Here is an 11,061-nt window from a genome sequence, read left to right on the forward strand (position 1 = left end):
AAAGAGTGGCTGCACGGCACGTACTCCACACGACCAAAAATGTTATTGAAGGCAGAAAATTAGGCCATTGTCTGGGAAATTTGCCCTATACAAAATATCAAACACCTCTAATGACAAGGAGTGGTCCCTGTCACAATCTCCCAGACTGAGACATGAAGTCAAGGACGGAAGTGGTGAGGAAAGACTGAATCTCTTCTTTGACAGGAGGCGGACATTTGGGCCTGACTGTACTGGGACAGGAGTAGCAGAAGGCGACATCCGTGTCACCCAATACAAGGTCTGAGGCTCCCTTACCCAGATGGGAAGCAGGAACTAGCATGGGAGAGCCTGCCTTGCTGGAACCAGATTTAAACCAGTGCATCTTCAGCAGGCGGTTCTGGTGACCCACGCTGAATCACTCCAGCAGGGCTCCAACAACAGTTGCCTGAAAAAATGACCCGCTAATGTTGCTGGAAAACAGTGAATTTTGCTTTTGGACATGGTGTAAAAGTGACCTCCTCTTGTAGAAAAAAAAAATCCCTAAGAAAAGTTATATAAATGTATTACTGACATGGAACAAGACAAAGCACAACTACTATCAGCTGCTATTGGGAAGAGATACACCCTGGTTTTCTTTTGCCTTCTCTGCAGGCATTTCAGTTGCTGTTTACAGGCTGGAAACGACTGACACAACATGGCATCTCCCAGGATGTCAGCGTGCTGGGTTAAATGAGAGACATTGGTTCCCACTGGTGCTCCTCGAGCACCAAGTGGCTTTTACAGTGCGCAACAGATGAGCAAACCCCATTTCAGGCTGGGCTGGGAAAGTGAGGGAAAGGGAGATGTCACTAATGGACTGATCCTCCCACTCAAGCTCAGCCTGAGCCGCAGCCCAGCCTCCCCAGTTCTGGAGGGGTAACTCTGCATTTGGGGGGTAACTCCTGTGGGAACCAGGGCGCTGGTGTCATGTGGCCTCACACAGGGACCGTCTGCTTCTGACATGAGAAATGGATTCTTCACCATGCAGACTTCACTCTTCCCTCTTACCCTTAGCCACAGATTCACAGACAAACACAGCCACCTCACTCAGGTTAAGGGTCCTCTGACTGGGAGGCATATCCAGGAGAAGATGGCACACAGGATTTGGCTTTCAAACTCTCTTGAACACAGATAATACAAATTTAAAACCTGACATCTGATTGTCTTCCATTCATCTAGGTTTTATGCATTGCCATACCTCCTCTCAACCCCCTTCACATGTCATTAGTCTGACAGCAAAGGAGCAGGTAATTCTGACTTTTAATTTCCATTAGTTTGAAGTGAAACAGCCAGTGTTCAAAACTCTTTATTCCAGGAGTCTCAGCATTGGAGCTGAAAAGTGCTTATATTTATTATTTATAAAGATGGATGTCTTGAGTGTAGAACGATTGCTTGTCATGTTTTTCTAGCCTCGGCAGTTCTAGCAAAATACATGAGCAAATCTTATTGCATAAAATAACAAGTCTCTCTGCTTTTACAGAGGCCACGTTCAGGGCTGTGAAGGAGAAGCACTTTCCAGTTTCACTTCATGCTAGTTTCAGATGAGGTTTGATACTTCACAGCAGTGATGGGGGTAAAGGTGGGCAGTGTTATCTGAATCTAAATATTTTGCCTAGCTCCAGAAGGTTACAGGTCTCCCTAGGCTGTTTTACACATGCCCCATCACTGCTATTGCTTCGGCGGCACTTTTATTTCCCAAATGAGATTTCCTTAAAAATATACTCCGACTTTTCTGAACAGCGGATTGCACCTCGCAGTTTCACTGCTTTGTAAAGCAGAATCCTGCAGTTTCTGTTGAAGTTAACAAAGACTTTCAAAGGCTTTCAAAACCAAGCACATTCAACACCTAAATCATAATTCTGGATTAGACCTATTGTGTAAAAAGCTAAGTGTTGGACTCTGCCTATATCAGCCCTGGCTAGTCCAGCCTTGTTTTACTGATTCATCCAGGCATTTGCATCGGTGAGTCTGACATGGTCAATTTACACAGGAGAAATCACCAAATTCTGACCAACGCCCATGCTGTTTAACTGGACTGGTTATTTTTAAATTAATGAGAGACTACTCATCAAAGTGACTGAGACAAGCAGAACTACAACTTGGTCGAGGTCAAAATAACACGATATTCCCTAAATTTCTTCACAGAATGACCTATGATTGCTTTTGTCAAATAAATTCCTGTTTAATTCTGTATTTGCATAAAGCTTGGCAGAATATGTACAATATTATACAACATACAGATTCATCTGAAACACAAGCTCATCTCACTTCAAGAAGGATGTTGAAGTGCTTGAGTGTGTTCAGAGAAGGGCAGCGAAGCTGATGAAGGCTCTGGAGAGCAAGTCTTATGAGGAGCAGCTGAGGGAACTGGAGTTGTTTAGCCTGGAGAAAAGGAGGCTGAGGGGAGACCTTCTTGCTCTCTACAACTACCTGAAAGGATGACAGGAAATGGCCTCAAGTTGCACCAGGGGAGATCTAGATTAGATAGCAGGAAAAACTTCTTGACAGAGAGGGTTGTGAAGCATTGGAACAGGCTGCCCAGGGAAGTGGTGGAGTCCCCATCCCTGGAAGTGTTTAAAAGACATGTAGATGTGCTGCTGAGGACATGGTTTAGGGGCCCTGGCAGTGCAGGGAGAACAGTTGGACTCGATGACCTTAAAGGTCTCTTCCAACCAGATGATTCTGTGATTCTATGATCTGAAAGACCTGAGTGAGGCCAAAATAACCCTCCTATAGCATAGATGGGCTGCATGTCTCCAGTAGAACTGACAGACCCAGCTTGCATTTCTTTAGAAATAGCAAGGAACTGCTCTGTTGCGGAATGCTCTCATGCACATGGCATTCGCCATTTCACTTGTCCATGGATTTAAAACTCTGGTTGTTTCTCAAAATGTAATTTTACAATTTTCTTCCAAAGGAAAACAGACTTTCCAGCAATTTTTGACTTACACTAAAACCCATAAACGTTCACTTCCCATATGTATGGATACATACGGGATTTATACTGCTGCTGAACTTTTTCACATCCTACTGGAGTGCAATACTTGCACACGTCCATCTTTTTGTCCATCCCTACTTGGGAGACCTACTACTTGGGCATGTTGCGTTTCAGGGTTGTATGGAGAGAATTACCTCCATCAAGCAGGACAGATCACCTGTTGCTCCTAAACAGCCTCTATCTCCCAGAGTGGTTGCTTGCTCAAGTAGAGGTGGCCTGTGATGGCTCCTCTCCAGTACACATGCTCACAGGACCACTGAGGAAACGACTGTCTCGCACTATCTTTTCCCTCTCTGAAGCAGTACAGCTCAGCTGAGGCCTCAGACTGATTTTCGACAGTCTTTGGGGCTCTTACCAAAACTGTCTCCATGTACTCCATCAGGACTCAGTTTTTTGCAGGGGAGGTATCTATTGCTGCATGCACATGAACAACAGCAAGGGTAGGCAGTGCGGTGATCACCTGTTGCTGAACATGCTGCTCTGTGGTCCCCAAACAGGCAGTCGGCTATGACCCTGGCGAAGTTCTACAGCAAAACCACCAGGGATTTGTATTCCCATCAGCTGTATAAACACGGTGTAAATGGAAGCAGAGATCTTTATCTGCAGTGCTGTACCTCTCTTTTCTCCCACGTCACTGCTACTTGCAAAAGCTCTCAAGAAAATGAGCAAACCAACCTGCTAGGAAGAGGTAGGGCTTTCAAATGAGAAATGGTTATTCAATGGAAAGCTTCAAATGTGCCCTGCATAAAAAATGCACCAGTGGCAAGAATTTGTCTGTGAGAGCTGTGGACACGTAGAGGATGGATGAAGGCAGGCATCAGGGAATAACTGGAAATACTGCTTTGCTATTGCTGTGGTATCCTTTGGCCATGGGGACAATAAAGCTCTCTGTGAAGTGATGATCAGCCAAAAAATTTCAGAGGGGCACAGCAGGGAGCACAAGCTGTTGGGCATCAGAAAGGGGCTGTGCTCAGCTTTTCTGCAGGGGGTTGTTACAGGCAGGGTGAAGACAAGCACAAGGAGAATCTGCAGTTCTGCCCACCTCACAAGGATTTGGCCTGAACTCCCCTTTGCAAACCAAGTCACCCTTCTGCCACATGGCACAATCCATGTCTAATGTGTGACCCAGCAACTGGGTTCCCACATGCGGGGGGAGCTGAGAAGTCCCCCTAGTTCACAGCTCCAGTCACCAGTGGTTCCAACACCTTTAGTACTTAGGGTGCCCCCATGCCCCAACAGTCCTCCCTCCAGGTGCCCTTCCTCCTCTCCATTTGCCCTGGGGTAGATGAACCAGATCTCACACCCATTCTTGGGAGATTTAAGCCCAAAAGAATTCAGCCTGTTGGTTGAAGCCAGTGCAAAAGCCCATCTTCCCTCTCAAGATCTGCGATGTCTTTACACCCTCCCCGTCTCTCCTGTCTAGATCAGAAACCAAACAGGAAAAGCAGTGCATGCAGATACACAGGGAATACACAGACTGAGTGGGACATGTTGCTTCTGCTGTCTTTCAACCAGACAGAGACCTTAGATACATTAACAAGCAAGTTCTGAGCCTGAATCCTTCAGTCTGTAGCCAAACTGCAAACTTGCAAATGTACGTAAGTGAGTGATGTGTTCCCATTCACCAGGCACCACAACGGTTATAAGTCCCCACTTCTCATCCCACTACATTTTCTCCTTGACAATGGTGGTACCTGGTCTGGAAACAAAAGCTATGGATTTATGAAGAACAATTTGTCTAGTGAAGACGAAGCACAACTAGCTCCAGTGTTTATGGTGATCTCCAGTGCTGTGGACCCATCTCCACAACAAAGAGGTAAAATCATGGTTCCCTGCAAAGCCACAAACCCCCTTGCCACTGGGCTTCAGAAAACATTTCATCACATGTATGCAGGTTCCCCAGGATAAGGTCACAGGGCCTTGCTGTAAAGCGAGAAAATCACTTTGTTGTGGATTTGTTTATGCTACTTACCATTTTCATCCCTGATCTTTGCAAGCTCGACTCCTAACTCCTTTATTTTCACAAGAGCATTTTCATTCTGTTTAAGGAAAAAGAGAGAGAAATATGTAGAGTCCCCAGGTTTATCCCAGATAAGCACATTCACATGTTCATTTAGTAAAGCAGATTAGATTGATTCCACTATTTCTTTTTATTTTGGGGTGGGGTTTTTTTGGGGGGGAAGGGGGAATGGGGGCAAGAGCAGGGAGATTATAATGAACTCATTCAGTCTTTGAATCAAGCTTAGGAGCCATGACTCACTGACTACAAATACCTTGTATATCTGTGAATACGTGTACACACATTCACGTGCCCAGGACATAGGGAATACTCTAGTCACTCCTGTGTACCTCAAAAGATATTTGTATTTTTCTACCATTTTGTGTGCACTCTGTGTACCATTTACGGCTGGACTGCATGTACAAGATGGTTTTATTAATTCTGTTAAATTTCTTTCATCTATTTAAGTCTGCATTTTACCACCTCTGAACATAGTAGTATGCTCACACAGGCAAATTTGCAGAGCAGATTAACTGTATTTGCACCATTCTAGGCATGGTGGGCATACCCTTACAGACATCACTAATGGCCTGATGTTCATGCCTATTTCCACATTTATTTCTAGTATTTTATCATCTGTAAAGAACAAGAGCTCCTTTCCTTGACTTGTCTTAAAAGAAATCTGAAGAGTTAAGGAATTCAAATGGATGAGCTAGAGAAGGGAAAATGAAAACATGTTGACTTTAACAAGGCTAATGTGTTATTACTAAAATGCAAGGACTTTGACAGCAGAATGTTTTTTCATGAATGTTGTGTAAAATGTCGAAGAAAACCTCGGGAAAATCTATTGGAGTTTGGTTTAGTACAGTAAATCCCCAGCATAACAGTTTGAGCATAAGGGCACCTTAAATCAGAATGTATCCTGAATCACGTTGAGAAGACGACCAAGGAACATATCCTGCTGGGAAGATCACTAATAATTAGGAAAACTAGATCACGTGACTATAAATATGTCCTGGGTTAGAAAAGGACAAGAATCTTTAAAAGACACTACGGAAAAATCATATTCAAGAGAAAAGGCAGTGTAATAGCAAATGGAATTAAAAGGAGTCCTAGAAAATAAATCTTCCAGTAGCAAGCAAGGAAGGCTCATAAAAATGTAGTGCACAGAAAGGACTGGTTGATCAGCAGGATGGATAGAGGGTAGGAGGGTAAATTAGTTCTGTCTTACCAAAATGAAAGCAGGAAAACAAATATTTCAGAGATTAATGTTTCTGTTTCCTTTTTCTCCATCTAATTCTTAAGAGGAAATAACACAACAGTTTTATTTTTGGTGATACTAGGAAAGTGGAATCTGAATTTTAAATTAATCCTTTCCATACTGCCCTTTTGGGGCTGATTCCTACCAGATCCAAGCAACACACTTTCCAGAAAATTTTGCTGTAAACAGAGTGATTAACTGAGGCAATTTGAGAGCCTTGGAGGAGACGCAAGCAATGTGGGCTTCTTTCTTACTCAGCTGTGGGAAGAAGCCAGGCACACAAGGCTGGGCTCCTCCAAACAGCCAGCTCCATACACTGCTGAGTAATGCACAGGGGGTTGAGTGCCAGGACTGCAGAGTCCCCAGTCCTGACTGACTGCATTAGGCTCAGAATAAAATGGACTGGGTTGTTTTGATTTGGTTTTTAATTAGTAGAAAAGCTATGCAAAAGAAAAAAGGCCCAGATAAATATAGCCTGGTGTGTTAAAAAAAACATAGCCCTTCACACAGATTCCCAAACCAGAAGCCTTACAGAGATAAGGCTTCCCCTTTTGGACAATATCACTGCATCTGCCCACCCTGTCTGTTTAACTCACTGGAGTCATTTTCAGAAGTGTTCTTGACAGGTTGCCAGGACTGGTGCCCTTGAAGGCGTGTGCACAGGGATATACTGGATATGGATTTTGCAGATGGGAAGCACCCACTCAAATTGCCAGCTCCCACTATTTGAAACAAAAGCCATTTAAAGCAAGAGAGCTTTGTACAAATCATCGCCAGCGCCTACAGATCAGCAGAACTCAGTGGGATTGTTACTATACTTACATGAAGAAAATGAAAAGCAAGTAAATATAAATGGCATCCTAGGGGAAAAAAATCGTTAAAATTTTGATCCCCCATAAGCAGTATTACAGATTCCTTTCTTCAGGTTTTATTTCAGAGAAGGTTTGTACTACCCTTGAGGACACTGGTGTGAGACCCTCTCCAAAAGAGTGGAGAATCACCACACTGTCAACTTAAGAGTGCTATCCCTTAACTCAAGCCTCAACACAGACAGTGCCCCACCAGGTCATTGAGCCTCCCGGTTGCCTCCAACAACCTTGGAACAGTGGTTTCAGAGCGGCCTCTGGGGCTATCTCAAGCAGCCAGTGTTGGCATAGCTAGAGTGCCTTTGCTATCATTTGCCTGCCTTGCTGATACTTCTTGCATTGTGTTTTATTTTGATTAGGGCTTTCTGACTGCTCTTCAAGACTGTTTCCTGGGAGGTCAAATGTGCAAGAGTTGCCCTCCGTTGAAGTTGCAAGTAGTCCCTCTTTCTTGGAGGGTTCTTTTAGGGAGCAAGAGAACATGAGCCTTATCTTCCTCTTCTGCAAGAGAAGCGAGGTGTAGTTTTGGCCAATCATCGTGGTCTCCTGGATGTGCACAGAACTTACAAATCCCTGTCATTTTCTGTTACTGTAACCTGCTTTGTCAGTGTAACATGATAGGTTTGGACTGCACATGTTCCTCTGACCAGTGCAAACATGACACTAACACAAAATGTTATCACCAGTGTGGGTCTGTAGATAACCAGCACTTCAGGGTTGGTGCAGCTGGGGAACTGGAGATGTCAGCACCTAGGAAACCAAATGTTACAGTAGAGCAAAACTGGACCTGGCATGAGAATGTAAAGCTATCAGGTCCAATGCTGAGATTCATATAGGTTCAATGCCAAAACATCAAAGCAAATAGAAAATTCACAAGCACAGGAGGAAAAATCTGTCAAAACAAATATGTAAGAAACCAATTGAATATTCAATTGGTATATATTCAATGGATATATTCAATATATTCAATAAAATATATTCAATTGGTATATATTCAATATATTCAATGGATATCCCATTGAATTAATCTTTATTAATATTCTTCTCAATAAAGTATTTGAAAGAGAAGGAAGACGGGGTAAGCAGGAACCTTTGCTGCCCTCCCAAGGGTTTTGTGTCAGGCTCAGCACATGAAAGGCACTTTGTAGCTGTCCTTTACTAGGCCACTGGCTGGAGTTGAGCCATTGAGGGTGAGTGACTGAAGGCCAAATCCAGCTTAGGTTTAAAAAGGCTCAGCAATCATACTAGTGACATAGCCATTTCTGGTGGGTGAAAAGGTCAGAAACACTGTAAGGAGATGGTGCAGATATCCAGCATTGCAGTGTGCCAGTTAAATGGCAACAGAGGAAAAAAATTGCTTTGATGTTATTTGGGATTATTGTTTTCTGGCCAAAATGTGAAACCAAAACAGTGGGTTTTTTACCAATTAAAAAGTTGCATTTATTTTTCAGGTACTCTTGATGCAGGATGGATTTCTTTATTGCTTGGAAAACCAGTGAGAAAGGTGTTCTATTGCCTACATCCCAAGAAATTACTCTGATACCGAAGTAATTCTCATAAAATAAAATCACACTCATGATGGAGATGAAGGAAACCTTATTCCTCATACTTGTGCTCTCCAACACAATGGTTAAGTCTTTTGGTTGATATATATGAAATTTCCTCAGACAGAAAGAAAAATAGAGTAGGACAGGTAGAATGATAGGTTTGCTCCGTGCTTCAACTGCTGCTCTCGTGAACAGAAGACGCAGTAGCAACCCTTTTTCACATCATCAGCTTTATAACATACAGATCCCCCAGTATTTCTCCTGTGAAAGGCTCAGTGTTGGACTGCATTTCAGCAGTGAAACAGACACTGAAGCTGGCACTTATGTATTCTCCATTCAACAAAAAACTCCCTGAGGATAGACTGAGATATGACTTGTATCGGTGCAACATCCAAGCAGCTCCAGAAGAACTGGCAGGTAAACAGGCAGGGAGGCAGAGAAGTAGGAAGGAAGGAGGAATCTATCCAATTAGCAGTGTGGTTTAGAAAAAATCTGCAGGATTTAGATATAACTGCATGTGAGGACCTGGAAAAATAACTGTGTGTAAAGATGCCATGATACAGGCCTGAGGATGGGCAAGAAGCTGATGTTGTCCAAACGGATTAAGAAGGGAAGTAGTGACAAAGGCTTGGGAGGAGAGGCTGGATGGGGCTCTGAGCAACCTGATGTAGTTGAAGATGTTCCTGCTCACTGCAAGGGCATTGGATTAGATGACCTTTAAAAGTACCTTCCAACCCAAACCATTCTATGATTCTGTGAATCTATGATTCTATGAGAGGCTCTGCTTTACTTGCATGGAGCTTCAGCTAACAGCTAGGCATCCTCAAGGAAAAGTGGTCAAAGAGACAGGTCAAGATTTTACTTTGGACCAGGAATAATTGAGGGTGGGGAGGCAGAGTTGAGGCTTGCTTTAGAGTATCTCTCCTCTGAGAACTGCAAACTACCTCAGAGATACTAATTCATTAGAAATGGTAATTAATTAAACCTCCAGGTACTTTTTAACAGTAGATAAGTAGTAGAACATTCACTGCACAAATGGGTCAGATCAGGCAAGGAACATCAGAAAATTGCCCAGACTTGCATAGGAAGTCAGCTGCAGCTAGGAAGTAAACACAGAAGCCTGAAGTTACCTCCACAAATTGACATGTCTCTCCTCCCTGCCAACTGCCATGCTTGCTTATATTCTGAAATCCAAATATATGTACAGTATGTCCACGAAAACTTCCCAGTTCTCTACAATACCTCCTAAAAATATGCACCACACAGATACTCTGTAGTCCTTGTTATTAAAAACAGCTCCTTCAGAATAGTTTTTCTTATCCAACATTTTCAAAATATTAAAGAAAAAGAAAAAGACTGACCTGTAAATGGTGCTTAGTCACTGTTGTGCTTTATTCAGAGTTCCCTGGGGCAAGGCTTTGTATTATCATTGGAAAGAGGAGCATATACATTGGGAACTCTCTTGTACCAATAAATATTTCAAATGATACTTGTAGAAGCAATAACTGGATCCCACTGCAGCTGATGTGCAAAACGTTCTACAGACTTCCTTCAAAAAAGGGGTGGTTTAACACTGCTCTTTCAAGCGTGCTGGTTAACAGGTAATCCTCCCTCATAATATTCTTCAGCTTAAAGTTTGCAAGCACCTAAATATCCCCCAGTGACTGTACTTTAACAAGCTTTGTATTAAGCCATACATTTTTTAATATATATCTCAAGCTATATTTGAACATATTATTAGTTAAATGGGAGACACTATCAGCTTTTCATTAGAGTTTATGAATATTTTAAAAAGCCAAACAAAATACACTGCACAAGCATGTTTCTGCCAAGATATTTTCTATTAAGCAAATTAAATGCATGTGTTCATTCTCTCCCTCTTCTGCACATACTTAAAATCTGGGCAAATTTCCAGAGGAATAGGGTGAAAAACTATGTTAGAAATGTCCCACAACTTCTCTCGCACATGTTACTCTCCTGCTACCTGGAGCTATGTACTTACCTCTGCACTGACATTTGTTACAGGGCCCATTTTGGTGCTGGGAATTTACTTAATTTAGATTCACTCTAAGGTAAGAAAGCACTTTATGTTGCCTTGTTTCACTTGTTCTAGACTGCAATATCAATCCTGTCTGAAAGGAAGACCATTAGGGAGGTAAAGCCTTAGGACAGCTAGAGGCTGATTAATCTCTCCTCAAACTTTTAAACTCTGTGTAAGTTTCCTTCACAACTTGTGCTCCACATGGTTATTAAAAATGGATGAAAAGCATAGCATGAAACCAAGCCGACTATTACTACAGGAGATGCCAGTGGTCCCTCCTTTTTTCACCAAAATCCAACACTTAGACTGCAGGATGGAATTATGTAAGGCACTG

The 11,061-nt window shown here is 42.8% G+C and overlaps 1 protein-coding gene across 1 annotated transcript in view; it reads right to left on the reverse strand.

Moving 5' to 3' along the window:
* Positions 1-5,055, reverse strand: part of MTUS2 (microtubule associated tumor suppressor candidate 2) — a gene marked incomplete at its 5' end in the record, with an annotated part of 22,990 nt that extends 17,935 nt beyond the window's left edge. Inside the window, one exon of the mRNA XM_010146113.1 lies at positions 4,989-5,055. Coding sequence (XP_010144415.1) covers positions 4,989-5,055 — 67 coding nt within the window. The remainder of the gene's footprint in view (positions 1-4,988) is intronic.
* Between the last annotated feature and the right edge of the window lie 6,006 nt (positions 5,056-11,061).

This window comes from Buceros rhinoceros, unplaced genomic scaffold, assembly GCF_000710305.1.
Source record: "Buceros rhinoceros silvestris isolate BGI_N320 unplaced genomic scaffold, ASM71030v1 scaffold7982, whole genome shotgun sequence".
NCBI lineage: Eukaryota > Metazoa > Chordata > Aves > Bucerotiformes > Bucerotidae > Buceros > Buceros rhinoceros.